Source organism: Pan paniscus, chromosome 2, assembly GCF_029289425.2.
Source record: "Pan paniscus chromosome 2, NHGRI_mPanPan1-v2.0_pri, whole genome shotgun sequence".
NCBI lineage: Eukaryota > Metazoa > Chordata > Mammalia > Primates > Hominidae > Pan > Pan paniscus.
In genome coordinates this window covers 32,954,966-32,979,339 of record NC_085926.1, presented here as the reverse complement: position 1 = coordinate 32,979,339, position 24,374 = coordinate 32,954,966, and the positions used below count along the sequence as shown (strand labels likewise).

Below are 24,374 nucleotides of genomic sequence, written 5' to 3'. Positions count from 1 at the left end.
AGGGCCAGGTCTGGATTAATGGCTTTAACCTTGGCCGCTATTGGCCAGCCCGGGGCCCTCAGTTGACCTTGTTTGTGCCCCAGCACATCCTGATGACCTCGGCCCCAAACACCATCACCGTGCTGGAACTGGAGCGGGCACCCTGCAGCAGTGATGATCCAGAACTATGTGCTGTGACGTTCGTGGACAGGCCAGTTATTGGCTCATCTGTGACCTACGATCATCCCTCCAAACCTGTTGAAAAAAGACTCATGCCCCCACCCCCGCAAAAAAACAAAGATTCATGGCTGGACCATGTATGATGATGAAAGCCTGTGTCTTTGAGGGATTCTACCCTGAACATACCTCACAGATCCTCCCTGTCATGCCACATTTCACTGATTGGATTGTGGAAATGGAAAAGGAATTTAGGATGTGCATTTTCACCTGAGGTTTCCCTGCATCCCTGCAGTGCCAAAGCCCCACCTTCAGGGACCACCTGGAATGTGTGAGGGGCTGACAGCACAGTAACGTGCATACATATCTGCAGGGCTGGAATGGAAGCTTTAAAGGTGGTAGTGATTTTTATTTTGGAAGAATCATGTTACCTTTTTGTTAAATAAAATTTGTACTCAAATGATGATGTCACTGTTTTTAATGTGCAGGTATTGAATTATATGGTCTGACTTAAATCATAACTAGACTTGAGTGGGCTGAATAAACCACTTCACTAACTTGAAGTTCAAAAGGATGGAAAATAGTCTTGGTTTGATCTGTGGACTGCTGCTTTTCTGATCGTTATTTGACTTGCTTTTGGACTAGATAACCTATAAATACAGCTCAAAACAATTATGCAAACAATCTAAATGATTAACAGTTGCACAGTGTACATAGTATGGTATATCTATATAGAAGCATAGTATTTTAGCCACTAAAATGGTGAGAGATCTATACTTATATGCAAATTTTTTGATACATGAAAAAACAGATTACCTTAAATTGGATCCCGTTTTGTGTGTTTCAACATAAGAACTTCACATATTCACACAGTACAGGCCTATACACATGTCAGTAGTCAGGCATGCACGTGTGTGTGTGCTGTGTATGTGCACAGATAGGAAAGGACGTGGTGTTTCTGATATTCCTGTCCTGACGTGGAGCAGTAGCTCTCATTTGTTGAGGACTTGTTCTACACCATGCACAGTTCTGAGTTTATGTTTAACTCACTTGCCCCTCACAAGAACACTGAGGAATATACTGTCATCCTGCCGGTTTACCAGATCTCACAGATGTATGTGGCGAGACAGGGTTTGAGCCCAGGTAGTCTGGCTCTAGTGTCCGGGTACACATTGCATACATAAATATTAATACATGCTTGTGTTGCACAAGAAAGGAATAACTTTAAAATGTTCATATACTTATATCTGGATGCTAAGTATTTGAGAGATTGCTTGCTTTTTCTTATCTGTATTTTTAATTATATACTGGGAATATGTAATTTTTTTTTTTTTTTTGAGGCTGGGTCTTGCTCTGTTGCCCAGGCTGAAGTGCAATGGCATGATCGTAGCTCATTGCAGCCTTGAATTCCTGGCTTCAAGTGATCTTCCTACCTTGACCTCCCAAAGTTCTGGGATTACAGTTATGAACCACTGCACCCGGCCCTGTAGTTTTGTTTTGTTTTGTTTTGTTTTTAAGGAGGGAGAAAGGAAAGTTTTTTTTATGTCAATCTGTAATGTTTTCTTGGTGGTATATTTTTCCCTCTGTCATAGGCACAACTAATAAATATCTGAGATTGAACAGTGAGTCTTTAAACACAGGTTGAGCCAGCTGCAGGTGGCATAGATGAGCCGAAACAAACACTGGAACTTAGTTAAGGACGTTTTTCCATAGTACCTTTTTCTAGATGTTCTGCACCATTTGATGTTCGGGCAGATCACAGGGCGAAGGAGGTGCTACACGGACCCATACCCTCATTTCATTACTCCTCCACTGCACAGTTACCAAAAACATAAAATGATACTCAAGAACCATGGCCAAACAGTGATAAGCTTTGGAAAGAAATGTGAAATGACTCCTTTTAAAGCATATGTACATTGGTGAATTGCAGTTCCCCTGCCCTAGAGACAAGCAGAGAATCTCCAGAAGGCACGAGCAGTGGAGTGTGGTTGCCTCACCAGCGTGTACACTTGCCTTATATTTCACTCATTCAGTCTTCAGAACTACACTGTAAGGTCAAATAGCAACAAGTCCATTTTACAATTGAAAATATTTAAAACTTTGGCAAGAGGCAGAGTTGATTTCAAACCTGGCCTACCTCCCTCCAAAGCCAGAGTGTTTTGTCTTATCAATGTGAGGGAATTTGGATGGGTTTTCCCACCTACAGCACTCTGCCACCCCTTACCCAGGAAGTTTTTGGAAAACAGAATCTTTTTTTTTTTTTGAAACAGAGTCTTGCTCTGTCGCCCAGGCTGGAGTGCAGTGGCATGATCTTGGCTCACTGCAACCTTTGCCTCCTGGGTTCAAGTGATTCTCCTGCCTCAGCCTCCAGAGTAGCTGGGATTACAGGCGTGCATCACCATGCCCAGCTAATTTTTGTATTTTTAGCAGAGACAGGGTTTTGCCGTGTTGGTCAGGCTGGTCTCAAACTCCTGACCTCAGGTTATCCACCCACCTGGGCCTCCCAAATCGCCAGGATTACAGGCATGAGCCACTGCGCCCGGCCAGAAAACAGAATCTTAATACATAGATAGTGCCACCTGGACTCTGGACTCCCCTCAACCCATCCAACTCTATACTGCCTCTCATGGGCACACATTTTGCCTGCTACAATGTTCTTCCTAAAATAAGATGTGCCTTCAGTCATTCTTGATTTCTCTCAATAACCTTATTTCAGATCTGTCCACGAATTGATTGAAAATGTAATTCTCTCTATGGATGCTACCTTTGGAAAATAATAAGGGGAGTACTTTTATTACCTACTATCTAAACCTTTTATATTAAATTTATCTTTCAGCCACCGTGCCCGGCCTCACAATATACAGTCATTTGTGTCTGATCTCTCTCAGCATACCGTGAGGTTTGTTCCATGTTGTAGCATGTTCAGGAATGTGTTCCTGTGTGTTGCTGAGTCGCATTCCATTGTATGGATGTACCACATTTTGTTTATCCATTTGCCAGCTGATGGGCACTTGAATGGTTTCCAGTTTTGACTATTATGAAGAATGCTGATATGAACATCCATATACAGTTATTTGTGTAGTCATCCGTTTTCATTTCTCTTGGATAGATACCCATGAGAGGGATTGTTTAGTCATATAGTAATTTATATTGAACTGTTTAAGGAACTGTTAAACAATTTCAGAATATCTTTTTTGAAGATAGTGAATAATGAAGAGGAGGCAGAATTACCCTTAGACCTGTAATCCCAGCACTTTGGGAGGCCAAGGTGGGTGGATGGCTTGAGCCCAGGAATTCGAGACTAGGCTGGGCAATATGGCAAGACCTCATCTCTACTAAAAATACAAAAATTAGGCCAGGTGCGGTGACTCACACCTGCAATCCAAGCACTTTGGGCTGAGGCAGGTGGATCACCTGAGGTCAGGAGTTCGAGACCAGCCTGGCCAACATGGTGAAACCCCATCTCTACTAAAAAATACAAAAATTAGCCGGGCATGGTGGCAGGCACCTGTAATCCCAGCTACTCAGGAGGCTGAGGCAGGGGAATCGCCTGAAAGCGGGAGGCGGAGGCTGCAGTGAGCCGAGATTGCGCCACTGTACTCCAGCCCGGGTGACAAGAGTGAGACACCGTCTCAAAAAAAAAAAAAAATAGCTGGATGTGGTGGTGCATGCCTGTAGTCCTAGCTACTCAAGAGGCTGAGGTAGGAGGATCACTTGAGCCCGGGAGGCAGAGGTTGCAGTGAGCTGAGATCACACCACTGCACTCTAGCCTGGGTGGCAGGGCCAGACCCTGTCTCAAAAAAGAAAGAATCACACTTAGAATTTGCAGATTTATCATCCCTCCTGTCCTCTCTCTTCCCTTCTCCACCTTACACTACCTACTTTCTTTATCTGTCATTGTCAGTCTGTTTATCTTTGTTTCTCAGCAAATCCAGTTTATTCAGAATGAAATTGTTTAGTGCTAATCCGAGGTGGGGTTTTTTTTCATTGTTTCCCCAACAAGAAATATGTCTTCTGTCAAATGACACAAATAGGAAATGATCTCATGTGGTCTTTATTTCTCTCCTTTATGAAAAAGAAGTCATTTTCTGAAATCACCTTTTTAGTCAGTCTGAGGGATCCTGACTGGTCTGTGGTAGCACACACAGCTGGTGTGGACCATCAGCACATGGGCTGCAAGGAAAATCGCCCCGATGTCCAGACAGTGGGGCCAGGTGGTTTCTGGGTTTTGGCCTAGCCCCTGCTCTTGGTCTGACTGAGCAATACTTCCCCAGGTGTCCCTTGCCCTTCAGCCCACTGGCCCTGACCTTTGTTAGAAGTGGATGCCCAGCAGCTTTCTGGTTGTCTGTGAATGCCCGGTGAAGATTCTGAACTGATTCCTCACCAGACAGTTGCTCTGTTTGCACCACAAGGGGCTTTCCCACGTGTGAGCAGGCCTCCCACCAGCTTCATTCCTCCAAACTCCCAAACCAGCAGCACTGTCTCCTAAGATACAACAGGACAGGCTTTGAGGACAGAAACCCAGGGTCACGTTCCTGCTCCATCACTTTCCATCAGCATGGTCTCGGGCAAGGGAATCGTGTAAGTCTAAATTTCTTATTCTCCTAAATGTGGTGGCCACCTTGTGGGGTTTTAAAATTAAATGAAGTCATCATAAAAGTACCTTGTGTAGCATTTGCCGTGTAGTAGCTGCTTACTAAATGCTAGTTTGAGTCTTTCCTATCATATTCCACCACAGAAGCAGGTAACTGATCATCTGGAAACCTGGGGGACAAGAGGGAAGAAATGACACCTAGGATGCTCCATCCTTTCCCTGAATCCCTTTGTGTTCAGTTCAACAACCTGGTTCTCCTCCTGACCAGCCACTGTGCTTGGCTGAGGACACAAAGGTGAAGGAGACAGTCTAGTATAAAACATGACACAGACCAGACCCAAAGGGGAGGAAGAGCTCCTGTAGAAAAGGTGAAGGGGCATCATTCACCAAGCCTCTCCAGCATTAACCAGAGACTGCTGGAGGGCAGCGTGAGCCTACGGAAAAGACTCGACATCCAGGGTTTGGACTTAAAGGCCCCAGTGTGGACTTCTTCAGTGCTCCGATTCCTTGAAGATTCTGTTGGCTTGTTCTCAAAATGTAAGCAACTTTCCAGTGCCAACATACTGAATTCCTTGCCCACAGGGCATTTCTCATCATCATGGGTTGCCATGTGTGCTGTTGTCTGTTGCTGCATAATAAACCAGTAAGTCTGCTTAAGTGGCATGAAGCAACTATTTTGTTATGCACACGATTCTATGGATCAGGAATTTGGACAGCCCAGCAAGGATGGCTTGTCTTTGTTCTGTGACGTTGGGGCTTCTGCTGGGTACCAGAACCATCTGGCAATTCCTTCACTCACTTGCCTGCTATTTGGGCCAGGATGACTTGAAGTTTAAGGCCACTTAGGACAGTCAACAGAGCATCTACAAGTGGTCTTTCCATGTGACTCAGGCTTCTTATAACACAGTAGCTGGGTTCTGATGGCATGTTCCAGAAGGGAGCTTCCAGAGAGTGAACATTGCAACAGAAGCAGGTGGAAGCTGCATGGCCATTTAAGGCCTAGATGCAGAAGTCACATAGCATCAGTCCACTGTACTCTACTGGTCAAAGTAGTCATAACCCAGATTCAAGGGGAGGAAACACAGATCCCCATCCTTGGATGGGAGAAATGACAAAGAATGTGTGGCCATTTGTAAGAAATCATCACATGTGCACCCAGTGCTATGTTGTAGCACACTCCAATTTGTGTATTTCCGTCCATTCCACTAAAGGTCTGAAAGCCCAGCAAGCATGAATTGAGGTCCAAGGCCCCACTGGTAAGGAGCAGGAGGCCATTGGCTAAGTGGTTCATTTAGCCTGTGTTTAGTGAATTGGATCCCTTTGTCTCTTTTGCAAATTGCCAGGCCCCCAGTGGTCTCACCAGATATTAACTGAAGGGAATTAACTGGACACAGGCAGGAAATCCACTGTGTGAACCCCCCACCAGTCAGAGTTTATGGAGGTATGAGATGATGGGCACTGCACACAAAGCTCAGTGTGGTTTCTGTTTCTTTGGGTGAAATCTTTTGATATGATTTCTGATCAAGAGGTGCAGTCTGTCCAATTTACTTCAACTTTCTTTAATTTTTACTAAGCAATACGATTATTATTATTATTATTATTATTATTATTATTTTTAGACAGAGTCTCACTCTGTCGCCCAGGCTGGAGTGCAGTGGCGTGATCTCTGCTCACTGCAAGCTCCACCTCCCGGGTTCACGCCATTCTCCTGCCTCAGCCTCCCGAGTAGCTGGGACTACAGGCGCCCGCCACCACGCCCAGCTAATTTTTTGTATTTTTTAGTAGAGATGGGGTTTCACCGTGTTAGCCAGGATGGTCTTGATCTCCTGACCTCGTGATCTGCCCGCCTTGGCCTTCCAAAGTGCTGGGATTACAGGCGTGAGCCACCGCGCCCGACTGCAATAGGATCTTTTTACCAGAGTGCTTTGGCTGTCGTGGACCACCTGACCTCTTTTCTGGGGACTTTGAAATCAGGAAGTGTCCCAAGAAGTGCCCAGTGAGGAGTCCCCAAGGTTTCAGGGTGTATCCTTCTAGTGTGATGGATAAGCCCCTCAGCATTTAACTATTTTAGTAGGTGGGTTTGTTTTGTTTTGTTTTTTTCATTTACCCAATAGACATTCATTCAGTACTTACTCTAAACCCCATGCCACTGTGTAGGACACATTTCTTGCCCCTCAGGGAGCGCACAGATCTATTAATGAACCATGTAGCATTGTGAGGGGTAGACAATGACAGCGATGAGATCAGAGTGCTGTGAGCATGCTGAATCCAGTCTTAGACTTGATGTGGAGCAGAGACTGGTCAGGGCAGGCTTCCTGGAGTTGAGCCAGGTGAAGAATAAGAGAAGAAGGAGAAAAGATAGGCATGAGTAGAGCAGAAAGTGCTTCTCAGAGGGAGGCAGCATCTGCAGAGATCCAGGGTCTGGAGAGACGATGGAGAATTCCAGAAATTGGTGGCATGTACCTCAATCTGACTGGGGTTGGAATGAACAGAGATGAGGCAGGAGAGATGCAGGGATCAGAGCTATCTCCAACCAGATGGTAGTATCCTGAAAAATTGGCTATTTTCACATATCTTTTGTCCTCTGAAGTTTCTAGGTTCATGTCTTCAACTTTGATTGTGCTTAATAAGAATAATAACATTCATAAAGTGGTTTTAATGTGTTATTTTTGCATACAGTATTTCATTCAGTCTTTATAAGAACATTTTGAAGAAATAGGGCGGGTGGCATGCAGCTCAGTTTACAGTTTAGGAAAATCAAGAGGTAGGAAGAATTGTGATTTACACAAAATCAGGGGCCTGAAACTCACACCCAAGTCTCTTGCCTCCAAATCCCACACTCTTCTTACTATGCAGATTGCCTTGATTGAGCTGCAAGGAGAAAGTTTTGTATTGTATTTGAGAAAACTCACAACACAGAAGAACAATATTTCAGCCTTGTCTGACATGACAGATCAGGTCTGAGCTGTGGCCCCAGGTTTTGGTGATTGACCCATGAGTCTTGTGTGTGTCTCTGGTGAGCAGAATGCCCGGTATATGTGGGTCCCCAGTGGGCACAGGTCAGGGAGCAAGCAATCCTCCACACTGGAAGATGACTTATTCACAAGGCTGGGCATCCCTCTCAGACAAAACCCACTATCATATCTCTTCTGGTTTAATTCATGTTTTGACACTCAGCAAATTCCCCAGGAACTTAGCTGAAGAGTTTCGTGAGCCGGAAGTGCCTCTGAAAGAAGTGAGCAGAGAGAAGGTACGTGGAACTTTATTCATAGTTGAGCAGGCAAATGATGACTCTCGGTTTTTCTCTGGAGGGGAGCTCTTCCTTGAGGTGAAACGGGCTGAGGAGACATGAGAGAGGGCAGAGAAGCACCACAGACTGACATCAACCTGAGGCCTTCTGATGCTAAGAACATCACAACTTCCCTGGTGGGCAACTGGGTTCATCTGTCCACTGTCTGCCATGATCGGCAGATATCAAGAAGCCATTTGCAAAGTCCAAAGGACAAATATGGTAAAATACTCAAGAAACTCTCTGAAGAGTTTATTTGTAGTGGACCAGAGGTCACTGTGCTGCTGCCAGCACCCCACCCCCACCCCAGTGATCTTGATAAGTCTTTCATGGTTTTGTACCCTAAAATTGTGATTACCTGGAACCAAACCTTACCATGCCAAGGGCTTCCACTAGATGGGATTTTTGCAGTACTAAATATCTACAAGAGAAAAAGAGCTTGTAGAAAAAAAAACAGGAAAAAACAGTTGTTAGGTGGAGGACTAGTTTTATCTAGCTTTCTATTAAAAGATTCTGTGATTGCCTGATAGGCTGATAACAGGAAGATATTGTTGAAATATATATTCCAGATCCTGTCCTGAAGTCACTGCAGATTCATCTCAGTTCACTGCAAACTCTACAAAAGCCAACCTGGTAAAAGATGGAATTCTGATTGTTCAGGAGACAGAAGTGGAGGACAGAGAAAAAAGACGGAGATTAACTGTCTGGTTTTCTTTCCACTCTGGGCACCAGAATTTTGCCTCTTAATAGCCAGGAAGGAGCCACCCATCTCAAGAATTCAGATAGAGCAATGCTTTTAAAGCAGCCAACTCTTCACTCTGATATAAAACCTCAGTGCCCATGTTATCTGAATAGTAACATATGTAGAATGTGAATACCATACAGCAGGTGTGAACTGAACTTTCAGTCCCTCCTCACTGAGCAGGACACTTCAACAACACGTTGGTCCCAACTCTTCCTCTTTCTCTTAGTGACCAATTTTGCCATTTTCTGCTCCCATGTTTTTTATACACTGAAATTTCCCCTTCCTCATTTCAGTGAGCCTATCACTTAAGTCCTTGGTCTTTGCACCTTAAAAGTCTCTAAGATCCTTTTTTTTTTTTTTTTTGAGATGGAGTCTTGCTCTGTCACCCAGGCTGTAGTGCAATGATGTAATCTTGGCTCACTGCAACCTCTGCCTCCTGGGTTCAAGCAATTCTCCTGCCTTAGCCTCTCAAGTAGCTGGGACTCAGGCATGCACCACCACACTCAGCTAATTGTGTTGTATTTTTTAGTACAGATGGGGTTTCACCATGTTAGTCAGGTGGTCTCAAACTCCTGACCTCAAATGATTCACCTGCCTCAGCTTCCCAAAATCCTGGGATTACAGGCATGAGCCACCGTACCCAGCCTCCAAGATCCATTCTTTATGGAAATGTTATTAAGCTCCAATATTCTCTGCAAAAATGCTTGTAGCCTGCATCTCTTTGTTAAATCCAGGACAACTTTCACTCATTCATTCATTCAACTATTAAGGTGTACCTAATACATGCTGGGCATTGAGAATAAAATGATAACCACTTTATCACCCCATCTCTCAGTCTCTTTTTAAAAGAGTATTGAGATACTATCAATAGCAATAATAATAAAAACATGACCTATGCCTTCAAAAGGTTTAGTTAGTAGAAGAGATAAGTAAATAGACAGTTCAATGCAGTCTCATGGGCACCATAGTGAGAGACAGTACAGAGTGGCAGAGCAGCAGAAGAGGGGTTCACAATCCAGGCCTGGGCAGCCAGGCATTCTGTCTTACTGCAGAGCCAAAGACAGGGCTTTGTGTGCACGTGGTTTACAGAGGGGATGCTCTAAGGAGGAAGGAAGTGAGGGAAGGGTGCAGGGCAAGAGAGTAAAGGTAAGCAAGGAGACTACTTTCAGCTTAAACCAACCGTTTAGTTCATGATTCTGCTGTATGGTTCTTCTGGTCTGGAACAGGCTCTGCTGATGTTGGCTTGGCTCCCTCATGTATCTAGCCTAGGTCAGATCAGGCTGCTAGTTCCAGAGAAATTCACACACATTAATTTCACCACAAAATTGGATGCACCTTGAGTCAAGAGGGCCAGTCTTTTAACCTTCCATCCGTGTCAGCCAGCCATTGGCTGCAGGCTGCCACTGGTGGGAGGGGAGGACTAGTTGTACTGTGGGGAGGTAGTAGGGAATTGGCCATAAAAAAAGAGAAGAGGGCATCTGTGAGCTGTTAGCAGCCAACGCTCACGGTAGCTGGGGACTGGGTACACCAGTCCATAAAGGAAAGTTGGGTGGGCATCATCAGCATCTGCTGTCAGTCTCTAAACTGAGACTTGAGTGATGAGCAATAGTTGGTCAGGTGAACAGTAGGGGAAGAGTATTCCAGGTTAAAGAAACAGTCTATTGCAGCAGTGGCTCATGGCTGTAATCCCAGCAGTTTGGGAGGCGAAGGCGAGCGGATCATCTGAGGCCAGGAGTTCATGACCAGCCTGACCAACATGGTGAAACCCTGTCTCTACTAAAAACACGAAAATTAGCTGGGTGTGGTGGCACACACCTGTAATCCCAGCTACTTGGGAGGCTGAGGCAGGAGTGTCACGTGAACCCGGGAGGCAGAGGTTGCAGTGAGCCGAGATCATGCCACTGTACTCCAGCCTGGGAGACAGAGCGAGACTCCATCTCAAAAAAAAAAAAGAGAGAAACAGTCTATGTAGATGGCCAGAACTAAGAGAGAGAAAGACCATTCACGGCGACATAGGTGACGGGGATGGGCAGTGTTGAGAACACATGGGGCTGCAATAATATCAGGGAGCTCAATGTGAAGGGTCTTGTATGATTGTGTAAGAAGGAAAATATTTTTGAAGTATTTGCCCAATATTTCTGTGTTAGTCAATATAAGCTAAGTTATGTTACATAACAAGCAACACCCAAACCTTAATAGCTTACAACAAAAAGATTTATTTCTTATCCTTACTACATGTCCTTTGGTCTCTATTGCCCAGTGTTTTCATTCTGGGACCCAATCCATAAAGGAAATTTGGATGGGCATCAGCAGCATCTGCTACAGGTCTCCAAACTGAGACCTGAACGATGAGCAGGAGCAGCCAACAGAGCAGCTACCGCCTGAGGCGCTGCTTCCATAATTGCCAAAGCAGGCAAAAGGGAACATGGAAAATCACACACTAACTTAAAGCTCCACTTGCAAGTGATAACAGAAAAACAAACACATTTTAATTTTTAAAGCATCATTAAAAATAGAGAGTTGTCCAGGTGCGGTGGCTCACACCTGTAATCCCAGCATTTTGGGAGGAAAAGGCAGCTGGATCACCTGAGGTCAGGAGTTCAAGACCAGCCTGGCCAACATGGGGAAACCCTGTCTCTAATAAAAAATATAAAAATTAGCCAGACATGGTGTTGCATGCCTGTAGTCCCAGCCCAGCTACTTGGGAGGCTGAGGTATGACAATCGCTTGAAGCCGGGAGGTGGAGGTTGCAGTGAGCTGAAATCATGCCACTGCACTGAAATCTGCGTAACAGAGTGAGACTCCATCTCAAAAAATATATATAGACAGAGTTATCACAAAAGTGATAGAATTCCAATTTATCAAGAAGACGCATCAATACTAAACACACATATGCATAAAATAAAATATATATAAAGGTACATCATAAAATTAAAAACATAGGCCGGGCATAGTAGCTAACACCTGTAATCCTAGCCCTTTGGGAGGCCAAAGCGGGCAGATCACTTGAGGTCAGGAGTTCGAGACCAGCCTGACCCACATGGTGACACCCTGTCTCTACTAAAAGTCCAAAAAATTAGCTGGGAGTGGTGACAGGCACCTGTAATCCCAGCTACTTGGGAGGCTAAGGCAGGAGAATCGCTTGAACCCGGGAGGCAGAGGTTGCAATGAGTTGAGATTGCACCACTACACTCCAGCCTGGGCGACAGAGCGAGACTCCATCTCAAAAAATAATAATAATAAAAATATAAAGTTACAACAATTCTAAACATGCAGATGCATAAAATAAAATATATGAAGAAAATTTATACAAACACAAAAAAACTGACAAATCCTCCATCGTACAGCATTAAAAAGCTGATGGAATAGTAAGAAAGAGATAAATAAATCATTCAGAGACACTTCTGCTTTTTTTTTTTTTTTTTTTGAGACAGAGTTTCACTCCGTCACCCAGGCTGGAGTGCAGTGGCATGAACACAGCTCACTGCAGCCTCAACCTCCTGGGCTCAAGCAGTTCTCCTGCCTCAGCCTCCCAAATAGCTGGGACCACAGATGCAGGCCACTACACCAGGCTAATTTTTTTTTTTTTTTTTTGAGACAGAGTCTCGCTCTGTCACCTAGGCTGGAGTGCAGTGGCGCGATCTCAGCTCACCACAACCTCCGCCTCCCAGGTTAAAGTGATTCTCCTGCCTCAGCCTCCTGAGAAGCTGGGACTACAGGCACGTGCCACCACACCTAGCTAATTTTTGTATTTTTAGTAGAGACGGGGTTTCACTGTGTTAGCCAGGATTTCACTATGTTAGCCAGGATGGTCTCAAACTCCTGACCTCATGATCCACCTGCCTCAGCCTCCCAAAGTGCTGGGATTACAGGCGTGAGCCACCGTGCCTGGCAACACCAGGCTAATTTTTAAATTTTTTAATGGAAACTTGGTCTCACTATGTTGCCCAGGCTGGTCTCAAATTTCTGGGCTCAGGTGATCCTCCTGCCTCAGCCCCACAACGTGCTGGTATTATAGGCATGACCCACCACAACCAGCCACTTTTGCATTTTATTATCCAAAGCAAAATAAGTATGAAACTAAAAACTCTGTTTGGAAGGGTTTACCAAAGTTGAGAAGTCTAATAGGAAACTGACCCACATTAAGCTGAGTGGCTGTAGCTGGGGGATGCACTTGTCAGGGTAGGAGTATAACAGATGGAAAGCAAACCCCTTGAATTCCCCCCTGAGCAACGCCTTTGAATTCCCCTCAGAGGAACCCCTCTGAATTCTCAGGGGGGTGTAGGGACAAGTACCTTGATGCTGAGCAAGGCAGGAATAACTAACAACCCATCCCTGATAGGTTGTAAGCACAGGCTAGCCCTAGTGTGGATTTATGTTCTAAATTTGTGTCACAAGATTAGTCCAATAAACTTAAGGTGATTAATTAGAGCATTATACAGAACTAATATTGCAGCTACATATCTGACAGAAGCAAACTCAAAATTATCTTGGAATAAGGGTATATTTATCCTAAACTTGGGAAATCCTCTCAAATAATATTCAACGTCAGGCTAGGAGTGACAGCTCAGGCCTGTAATCCCAGCACTTTGGGAGGCTGAGGTGGGAGGATTACTTCAGCCATGGAGTTCAAGACCAGCCTGGGCAACACAGGGAGACCCTGTCTCTACAAAAAAAAAAATTTAAAAATTAGCTGGGCTTGGTAGTGGTGCATCTGTAGTCCCAGCTACTCAGGGGGCTGAGGTGGGAGGATTACTTGAACTCAGGGGGTCAAGGCTGTAGTGAGCCATGATTGCACCACTGCATTCCAGCCTGGGCAACAGAGTGAGACCCTATCTCAAAAACAATAAGAATTATTATTATTATTATTTTCAAGGTCAAAGGGTAGCCCCAGCCAAATATAATCAAAGGCACAATGCAACAAAGCAACATAAGACCATAGAAACAAATCCACATAGGCCTCAGATATTGAAATTATGAGACATATTTTAAAATAAACATTCCTACAATACTTAAATAAAACAACCTTGAAAATATCTACAGGAAGAGAAAACTACAAGGAAGCATCATAGATTTGCAAAAGAACAAAATAGCACTTTTGAAACTGCAAAATAAAATAACCAAATTTTAAAACACAACATATGGGTTTGGGAATTGGTTAGACACAGTAGAAGAGACAATCAGTAAGTGGAATGTAGATCAGAAGAAATGATATAGAATGTAGCATAGAAAACAAACAAAAAGGAAAACATGAGAGAAAGGTTTAGAGACCCAGAGGATAAAGTGAAATGATTAAACATGTGCTTAATCTGAATTCCAGAAGGAGAAGATAAGATGAAGTAGAGGTAGTATTTGAAGAAATAATGGATGAGGATTTTCTAGAATCAGTGTTTAAGACACCAGTCCATAGATTCAAGAAGCCCAACAAATACCGAATATTTAAACTGAAGTTCACACCTAGACATGTCAAAGTAAAATTGAAGAACACCAGCAACAAATAGAAGCATCTTAAAAGCAGCCAGAGGATAGTCTACTGCCACTTCAAGGGAGTGGCAGTAGACTCAAAGAGGATTTCTCAAGAGTAAAAGCAGAAGACCAAAGATAATACAATGATATATTCAATATACTGAAAGGAAACAAATGCTGACCTAGAATTCCATATCCAGTGAAAATTCTCCCTCAAGAATGTTGGCAAAATAAAGACATTTTATGATAAACATAAACAGAGACTCTCACTGAAGGGTACACTAAAGTATGTACCTCAGTCAGAAAGAAGATGATTCTAGAAAGTTCTAGGATATAAAAAAGATTGAAAAGCAAACAGAGTGGTAAACCTGTGTATAAATGTAAACAAATATTAAATTCATGACATGCAGTAAAAATGGTTATTGGACCTCATAAGATTTAATTACAATATAACATTGTAATTGCATAAATTACAACTTGTAAAAACAAGAATTATAAGACAGGAACAATAGAAATAGAGTTAAAATTTCTACTTTTGTTGTTTGTCTTTGTGGGTTTTTTTTGTTGTTGTTTGTTTTTGTTTTGTTTTGGTTTTGGTTTTGGTAATGTCTGTAATAAGGGCAAAGGTAATTGGTTAATTTTAAACTTTGAAAATTAAATATACTCCCCCAAAAAGGCAAGGAATGAGAGAAAAAGAAACCTGCAACAGGTAGTATAAATATAATCTATGAAATAAGTTTTTTTTTTTTTTTTTTTTTTTGGAGACGGAGTTTTGCTCTTGTTGCCCAGGCTGGAGTGCAATGGTCCCATCTCGGCTCACCACAACCTCCACCTCCCGGGTTCAAGAGATTGTCCTGCCCCAGCCTCCCAAGTAGCTGTGATTACAGGCATGCGCCACCATGCCTGGCTAATTTTGTATGTTTAGTAGAGACGGGGTTTCTCCATGTTGGTCAAGCTGGTCTCAAACTCCCAACCTCAGTTGATCCACCCACCTCAGCCTCCCAAAGTGCTGAGATTACAGGCGTAAGCCACCGTACCCGGCTGAAATAAGATGTATACAGGACTATCAGAAGCCACATTAATACAAAATAGGGTATATGCAACAGTTAAAAGACCAAGATTGTCAGACTATGTCCTTAATAAACTATGTGTTGTCTACTAGAAATCAGGTTGAAAACATATGAATACCAAGAGGTTGAAAGTAAAAAGATGGAAACAAGTATACCATGCAAATACAAACCAAAAAACAAACTGACGTAACTTTGTTAGTATCAGGCAAAATATCTTTTCTTTTTTTTTTTTTGAGATGGAGTCTCGCTCTGTCTCCCAGGCTGGAGTGCAGTGGTGCAATCTCAGCTCACTGCAGCCTCCGCTTCCCAGGTTCAAGAGATTCTCTGCCTCAGCTTCCCGAGTAGCTGGGATTACACACATGCGCCATGACGCCTGGCTAATTTTTGTATTTTTAGTTGAAACGGGGTTTCCTCATGTTGGCCAGGCTGGTCTTGAATTCCTGGTCTCAAGTGATCTACCCATATCGGCCTCCCAAAGTGCTGGGGTTACAGATGTGAGCCACCGTGCCCGGTCAGTATCGGGCAAAATATCCAACGTAAAAAGAGATACAGAAGACCTTTGCTTTTTTTCTTTTTCTTTTTCTTTCTTTTTTTTTTTTTTTTTGAGATGGAGTCTCACTCTGTCACCCAGGCTGGAGTGCAATGGTGCGGTCTCGGCTCACTGCAACCTCCACCTCCCAGGTTCAAGTGATTCGGCCTCAGCCTCCCGAGTAGCTGGGACTACAGCTGTATGCCACCACACTCAGCTAATTTTTGTATTTTTAGTAGAGATGGGGTTTCACTGTGTTGGCTAGGCTGGTGTCAGACTCCTGACCTCATGATCCGCCCATCTCTGCCTCCCAAAGTGTTGGATTACAGTAGTGAGCCACCGCGCTGGGCCCAGATTTTTTTTTTTTTTTTTTTTTTTTTTTTTGAGACGGACTCTCGCTTTGTTGCCCAGGCTGGAGTGCAGTTGCACGATCTCAGCTTACTGCAACCTCTGCCTCCTGGGTTCATGTAATTCTCCTTCCTTAGCCTCCCAGGTAGCTAGGATTACAGGTGTGTACCAGCATGCCCAGCTAATTTTTGTATTTTTAGTAGAGATGGGATTTCACCATGTTGCCCAGGCTGGTCTCGAACTTCTGACCTCAAGTGATCCACTTGCCTCAGCCTCCCAAAGTGCTGGGATTAGGGGCGTGAGCCACTGCGCCTAGCCCTGATGGTTTTTTTGTTTGTTTGTTTGTTTTTGAGAGGGAGTCTCACTCTGTGGCCCAGTCTGGAGTGCAGTGGCATGATCTTGGCTCACTGCAACCTCCACCTCCTGGGTTCAAGCAATTCTCCTACCTTGGCCTCCCAAGTAGCTGGGATTACAGGCACACGCCACCATGCCTGGCTAATTTTTGTATTTTTAGTAGAGACAGGGGTTCACCACGCTGGCCAGGCTGGTCTCAAACTCCTAACCTTGTGATCCACCCCCCTTGGCCTCCCAAAGCTGATGGTTTTAAATTAAGGATTTTAGGATATAGTTTGAGCTGAGGAATATAGAAAGCATTACATATCAAAACTCGTGAGATACAGCTAACACTATATTTAGAGGGAAAGTTATAGCCTTAAATGTGTTTATTAAAGACGAAAGGCTGAAATTTAATGAGCAAAACATCTTCAAGAAGTAAGGAGGGCCCAGTGTGGTGGCTCATGCCTGTAATTCCAGCTACTCAGGAAGCCAAGATGCAAGGATTACTTGAGGCCAGGAATTCCAGGCAAGCCTGAACAACATAGCAAGATCTTGTATTTTTAAAAAAATTTAAGAAAGGAGGGAATGGAAAGAGCTAATTAACAGTTTCGAAGTTAAAATTATTTAGGAGGAATAGTGCTAATGTCCTTATTGCACAGTAGGGTGACTATAGTTAACAATAATGTATTGAATATTTCAAAATAGCTAGAAGAAAGGATTTTGAGTTTTCACTAAAAAAAGATAAATGTTGAGGTGATGGATATGCTAATTATACTGATTTGATCATTACACAAAATATGCATATATTGAAACATCACATTGTACCCATAAATATGTACAATTATGTGTCAATTAAAATTTTTAATTAATTTTTTTCAGAGAAAAAATTTAATCTCTTAAAAGCTTCCTTTTCTTTTTTTTCTTTTTTTCTTTTTTTTTTTTGAGACAGGGTCTCACTCTGTCACCCAGGCTGGAGTGCAGTGGCACCATCACAACTCACTGCAGCCTTGACCCCCTGGGCTCCAGCCATCCTCCCACTTCAGCCTCCTAAGTAGCAGGGACAACAGGCACATGCCACCATGCCCAGCTAATTTTTTATTTTTTGTAGAGACAGAGTCTCACTGTGTTGCTCAGGCTGGTCTCAAAGTCTTATTCGCAAGAAATCCTCCCATCTTGGCCTCCCAAAGTGCTGGGATTACAGGTGTAAGCTGCCACTCCCGGCCAAGTGTGCCTTTTTGACAATAAAATTCTACCCTTTCTTATGAAAAAAAAAGAAAAAACACCAAAAGAATTTTTTTAATGTGGAAGAAAGAAATACATGTAATACATGTAAAAGCAGAAATTAATGAAATAGAAAAATACGTATTCAATAAAGAACATCAACAAAGTCAACAGTTTTTTATTTTCAAGGACTAATAAGTTGATAAACTCAGGGATGAAAAGTGTTTCCTCACCTCTGTAAGTGTTTTAGCCTAAGAGCTAAAGAAATCTTTCTTTATTAGGAAAGTCTGTATCCACCCTCTGAAACAATGAATGTGACTGTAATCCCAGCACTTTGGGAGACCGGGGCAGGTGGATCACCTGAGGTTGGGAGTTCGAGACTAGGCTGACCAACGTGGAGAAACCCCATCTCTACTAAAAATACAAAATTAGCCGGGCATGGTGGCACATGCCTGTAATCCCAGCTACTCGGGAGGCTGAGGCAGGTGAATCGCTTGAACCCAGGAGGCGGTGGTTGCGGTGAATTGAGATTGCGCCATTGCCCTCCAGCCTGGGCTTCAAGAGCGAAACTCCATCTCAGAAAAAAAAGAAAGAAAGAAAGAAAGAAAGAAAGAAAGAAAGAAAGAAAGAAAGAAAGAAAGAAAGAAAGAAATATTGTCTCTACTAAAAATACAAAAAAAAAAAAAAATTAGCCGGGTGTGGTGGTGGGCCCCTGTAATCCCAGCTACTCAGGAAGCTGAGGCAGGAGAATCACCTGAACCGAGACGTGGAGGTTGCAGTGAGCCAAGATCATGTCGCTGCACTCCAGCCTGGGCGACAGAGAGACTCTGTCTCAAAAAAAAAAAAAAAGAAAGAAAGAAAGAAAGAAAAAAAAGAAAACCAGGGTTCAAGGCTAGCCTTCTCTCTTCTACTTCTTTCTTCCCTCTTCTCCTTTCCCTTCCCTCTCACCACCATCTCAGATCTATCACATGTAATGTTACTTCCGTTGGCCAAGCAAGGCCTCCATCAGGCACTGCTGCCTCTCTCTGCCGAGTTGTTGCAAAGATTATTCTGCCTTGGGTTTGTTCATCCATTGAAGAAAAGGGAAGAAAGCAGGCTTGGACTTTTTGCCGTCTGTTACAAAACTCCTATTGTATCAGAGTCCCATGAATCCCTCTGCTACAGGAGTCCACGATGTAAGAGCTTCTCTCCCTCTTCAACAATTGAAACGGGAAATTTGGTTTTTTTTGTTTTTTAATTTTGATGCTGTTTCTGTGGGAAAGGGTGAGGATGGATTGTTCTTCGCAACTCTCACTTAAAGAAAATGTCTCCTAACTCTTTTATCTTCATGCTGAACGTGCTAAGAATCTCACAATCAGTTTGTTTATGGCAAATGCCCCCCTCCAAAAGGAGCCTGTTGTTTTTCACCCCAACTGTGGACGTTAAGACAGTTCTCTCACCGAAACGTTTTTGAGATAATGGGCATTTTCCTGTTTTGGTGACACCTGTTCTTCATACTTTACCTCTACTCTCCCATCAGCTTAACCACAGTATCATAACGTGGCCATCACGTACCTTCTGCGGTGTATAGTCCCGTGATCACTAAACAATGGTTAGCGATAATAACAATAACCAAAAGAGAAGAGAAATGCCCCTGCTTTAATTAGGTTAAGGGCGTGTAAATATCCATGGCACTGTGTCAGAAATTCAGACATAAGGATTAGGACCATGTTGGCAAAAAATTCTATGGGCTTTCGGGGCAGAAGAGGACATGAATAGAACAGATAGTAAACTCTCCCATGCCTCCCAAGAGCTAGTTTCCCCTGAACGGTGTCAGTGCAGAGGCTGTCAATCTTCTCGGATGATATCCATCTCTATGGCGCTTAGCTTACAATATTATAGTTCTTTGTTTACCACTGACTGAGGGAGCCTTCATGACAAGTGGCATAGGATTTTAATTCTCATATTCATGGTACCAAGGACAGCACATCTAGCCCATAGTAGGTCCTCAGTCAAGGCTTCCATGACTCCATTCACAGACTGAGAGGGAGTCTACATGTTTCCTTTCAGCATGTCTAACACAGATGTCAGCTGAGGTGCCCCTTCGCTTTAAAAATCTAGATAAGATTTGGCCAGGCACAGTGGCTCACGCCTGTAATCCCAGCACTTTGGGAGGCCGAGGCAGGTGGATCACTTGAGGTCAGGAGTTTGAGACCAGCCTGGCCGACATGGTGAGAAACCTCATCTCTACTAAAAATACAAAAACTAGCCAGGTGTGGTGGTGGGCGCCTGTAATCCCAGCTACTAGGGAGGCTGAGGTAAGAGAATTGCTTGAACCTGGAAGTGGAGATTGCAGTGAGCTGAGATTGCGCCACTGCACTCCAGCCTGGGCCACAGAGCAAGACTCTGTCTCAAAAAAAAAAAAAAAAATCTAGATAAGGTTTGTCTTTAAAACCTTCCCAAAATTTCTGTGAACCCCTGGAAGGCTCACTTTCTCATGGTTTCCTCAGTCTAGACATTCTGCCTCTGCCTCCACTGAATCCATTCAGTTCATGAACGATCTCACCATCCTACACATTCTTGAGCAGTATCTTGACTCAAATGTGAAACAGAGTCCCTTGAATTTCACAAAAAGCTTATCCACATCAGGCCTCTTTAATGTGTAAAAACTTTACAGAAGCATTAAAGAGATGGAGGAGGAGGTGCGGTCTACAGTGTCACAGCACAAGCTCAATATATTGACTATTAAATATCCCTGTGTGTAAAAGATATTCTACCACCATCCATTTTCTTGATCATCCTTTTGTCTTCACTCTTCTCTTCTTTGTCCACCCCCACCTCTGAATTTCTAATAATTTTAAAATTAAACCTGTCCCATCTATATTCCTGAAATGACACATCCTTGCCTTTCTTCTCCACATCCAGCTTCTGAGGAAGGGGCCCTAAGAAGCATGAAGCTTCCACCGGCTAAGGGGGAGGGAGAGAGGAGTCAGAAAGGAAGCAGAAGAGTTGGGAGCTTCCCGGAGAAGAGTCCCGGCACTGCTGCCTCCCATGGCCAAGCCCTTGGGATAAGGAAGCACAATAAAATCCCCACTCAGGTTTTGGGATGTGAGAAAATAAGGCTTCGGGGCCACGTTTCCAATGTCAAGCTTGGGGAGGAAGCAAGATCCCTGAGTTCCCCATCACAGTGCAAGGGCAGACGCAACACAGTGTGGGTTGTGTCTGCATGTGGACCAAGGCAGCCTGCAAGAGTTCTCATGAACCAGCCATGGAGGGGAAAGAGTAGGATGGTTTCCCACACCAGCTTGAGCAGCAGGAAGCAGAAAAGGCCCTCGATAGCTCCAGTAAGTCTTCTGAGGCTACAGAGAAGAGCAAGAGAAAATGGAGCATTTCCCATGTCCCAAAAGGAGTGCCAAGGAATCTGAGTGAGACATGGCCCAGTATGTGGGAATGGATCAGCTTAGCAGGTGACTTCATGGATGGATGGTTGAGGCCCAGACAGGATGCAGTTACAGGGAGGAGCTGACATCAGCAAATCACAAAGACCAGAGTCACACTCGCAAAATTGCAACACCAGATATTACTGAGGAAAGGGGAGATGGGTGAAATGCTGAATTGACTGAGATTAAGCCCCTGCCTTCTGGGGGAAATGAGGTCTGAAAATAAAAATGAAGTTCAGTTCTAGAAGGAAGTTTACTGTTGACACCCATGTTTCTCTCTCCTAACACTATTGGGCAGGAGCCACCTCCCTGGTGTCAGCAAATGTTTTACAGTCTTTTGTTCTTTCTTAGTGGGTGTTACTTTATTCTCCTCCAGATAGATCAGCATATTTATTTAAAAGTACTTTCCACACTATCCTATTACGGTGATTTCATCTCAGGTGAGCTGCTGTTTGGATTGTTGATCTCGTTCATTGTTTTAGAATTCTATTTCTTCCTTGGGCTATGGAACTGTGGTGTGCGCACTCATTTTAAATGAGAGATTTTCTATTTGTTTGTAAATATTTGTTGCTCTTTCTCTCGCAGTCTCTCTCTATTTCCCTCTTTCTCTCCTTTTCTACTAATCCATCTTTGTATAGAAATTTTGAAGTTGCCCCTGTACTGGGTATTGTTGATGTCCTACCAAAAAAACCTATATCTGCTTGTGCACAACTCCCCTAACTGCTGTGAGGGTTGATTGCTCCCTTTCCCCAGAGAACTATTTGTTTAATGGGAAGATGCCTCATTGACATATGGATAAAAAAGGCCAGACCCAGCCAGGGGCAGTACCTCATGCCCCTGTAATCCCAGCACTTTGGGAGGTCAAGGTGGGAGGATCATTTGAGCCCAGGACTTTGAAACCAGCCTGGGCAACATAGTGAGACCCCATCTCTGCAAATTAAAATTTAAAAATTATATGGGCATGGTGGTGTATGCCTGTAGTCTCAGCTACTCAGGAGGCTGAGGTGGGAGGATCACTTGAGCTTGGGAGGTTGAGGCTGCAGTAAGCCATGATCATGCCACTGCACTCCAGCCTGAGTGACAGAGTGAGACCCCGTCTCAAAAATAAAAATAAAGAGTTGACACCCTTTGCCTCAAAGTGGGATTCATTCTGTCACATAATTCATGCTCCAAAACCTCCATGAGATCAAGCTAGGGCTAGACTCCAGCAGGGAACTCGTGATGGTTAATTTTATGTGCCAACTTGACTAGGTTACAGGGTGCCCAGACATTTGGTCATACAGCATTCTGGGTGTGTCTGTGTGTGTGTATCTGGATGGCACTAACATTTGAATTGGTAAATTGAGTGAAGCAGATCACCCACCCTAATGTGGGTGGGTCTCATCCAATTAATTGAGGGTCTGAATAGACCCTTTCATAAGTAAGAGGGGACTCCTCCTTCCTGACTGACTTGAGCTGGGACATCAGTCTTTTCCTGCCTTCAGACTCTTAATGGAAACATCAACTCTTTTAGGGTCTCAAGATGGCCAGCTTTTGGACTTACACCACAGGCTCTACTGGTCCTTAGGCCTTTGGACTGAGGCTGGAACCACATCCTCAGCTCTCCTGGATCTCCAGCTTGGCAACTGCAGACCTTGGGACATTTCAGATTCCATAATCATGTAAACAAATTTTTTATGATACTTATAAATTTATGGATATAGATAGATAATAGAGACACAGCTATAGATATGGATATAGATACAGATAGATTAATGATATAGATATAGATGTGGATATAGATATATATCCTATTAGTTCTGATTCTCTGGAGAACCCTAATACAGAGCACATTCTTATTTAGCTTCTTCCCCTTCCTGGTCCTATTTCTTTCCCTCCCTCCCCCTCTCCAGGAAGCATCTCCAATAAATCACTGGCACTAGAATCCCTGCCTCAGGTTCTGCTTCTCAGGAACCCAGTCTAAGACTCCTTCCAGTTAGCAGCCTAGAGTTGCAATCCAAAATCAGGTCTTCTGTTAGTGGTTTGAATCTCACATCCTGTAATGGTTTGCGCATACCACAGTTCTAGTTGTTGAGCAGGGAGCTTAGGGGTTGCTTCAAATCTTAGTCATGAGTTTGTGTTTATCCTCCAGCCTAACAAGGCCTACAGCTGCCAACCAGCAGTTTCTTTGTCTCTTTGCAGATGAGGAGTAGCTCTGCCTTGCCCTAGCCTCTGACTGCAGCCCCCCTCCCCATATTAGATGGAGCAGAGTTACCCTACAGGATCTGAGCTCCTGGCAGCTGCTGCTTGCTTCAAGTGCCAAAACCCAGAGGACTTACAATCTCAGCTTTGCTCAACACTTTGCTTCTATTCCCTAATTCTTGTCCTCAAAGATGCTTAATCCTATTTGTTTGTTTGTTTGAAATAGTATTTATTTTTCATTGATGTACAATTTACATACCATAAAACATGTAGACTTTTAAGTGTATAGTACAATGAGTTTTGATAAATTTATATTAGGTTGGTGCAAACATAATTGTGGTTTTGGCCATTGAAAGTAATGGCCAAAACCGCAGTTAGGCCAGGCGTGGTGGCTCATGCCTGTAATCCCAGCACTTTGGGAGGCCAAGGCGGGCAGATCACTTGAGGTCAGGAGTTCAAGACCGGCCTGGTCTCGAATGTGGCAAAACCCCGTCTCTACTAAAAAATACAAAAATTAGCTGGATGTGGTAGCATGCAAGCATGCACCTGTAATCCTAGCTACTGGGGAGGCTGAGGCATGAGAATTGCTTGAACCCAGGAGGTGGAGGTTGCAGTGAGCCAAGATTGCACCACTGCACACCAGCCTGGGCAACAAAGTGAGACTCCTTCTCAAAAAAAAAAATGCAATTATGTTTGCACTAACCAAATATATATATATACACACACACACAGGTCACCCACATCCAATAAGATAGAGAATTTCCATCATCCAGAGTGTTCCCTTGCACTCTATTATAGTGGGATTTTAAGGAATCAGAGAGACTGATGGGGTTCAAGAGGATATTTCTTAATTATTTATGTGCACCAGCCCAGTTGGATTAACATCCAAAGGACTGAGCCCCGAACAAAGAGTTAAGTTACCTTTTAAGCATTTCGTGGGTGAGGGGAGATCTGTGCAGGGGGAAGCATACTACAGAAGTAAGAAACAAAGACAGTTATTCAATTGAGACATGCATTACA

General features: G+C 43.7%; 1 protein-coding gene across 9 annotated transcripts in view; it reads left to right on the top strand.

Moving 5' to 3' along the window:
- The window catches only part of GLB1 (galactosidase beta 1), a 140,011-nt gene that overhangs the window by 103,732 nt on the left and 11,905 nt on the right, over positions 1-24,374 (top strand). For 4 of the 9 annotated variants that reach the window (XM_034956032.4, XM_034956038.3, XM_034956033.3 and 1 more), the window contains one exon: positions 3-616. The exons of 2 other annotated variants lie outside the window; for them this stretch is intronic. In XM_034956032.4, coding sequence (XP_034811923.1) covers positions 3-302 — 300 coding nt within the window. In that variant the 3' untranslated portion in view covers positions 303-616. Of the gene's footprint in view, positions 1-2; positions 617-4,430; positions 5,405-24,374 lie in introns of those variants that run through there. 3 more of the 9 variants (XR_004670486.4, XM_034956035.3, XM_034956036.4) reach the window with 3 other exon arrangements.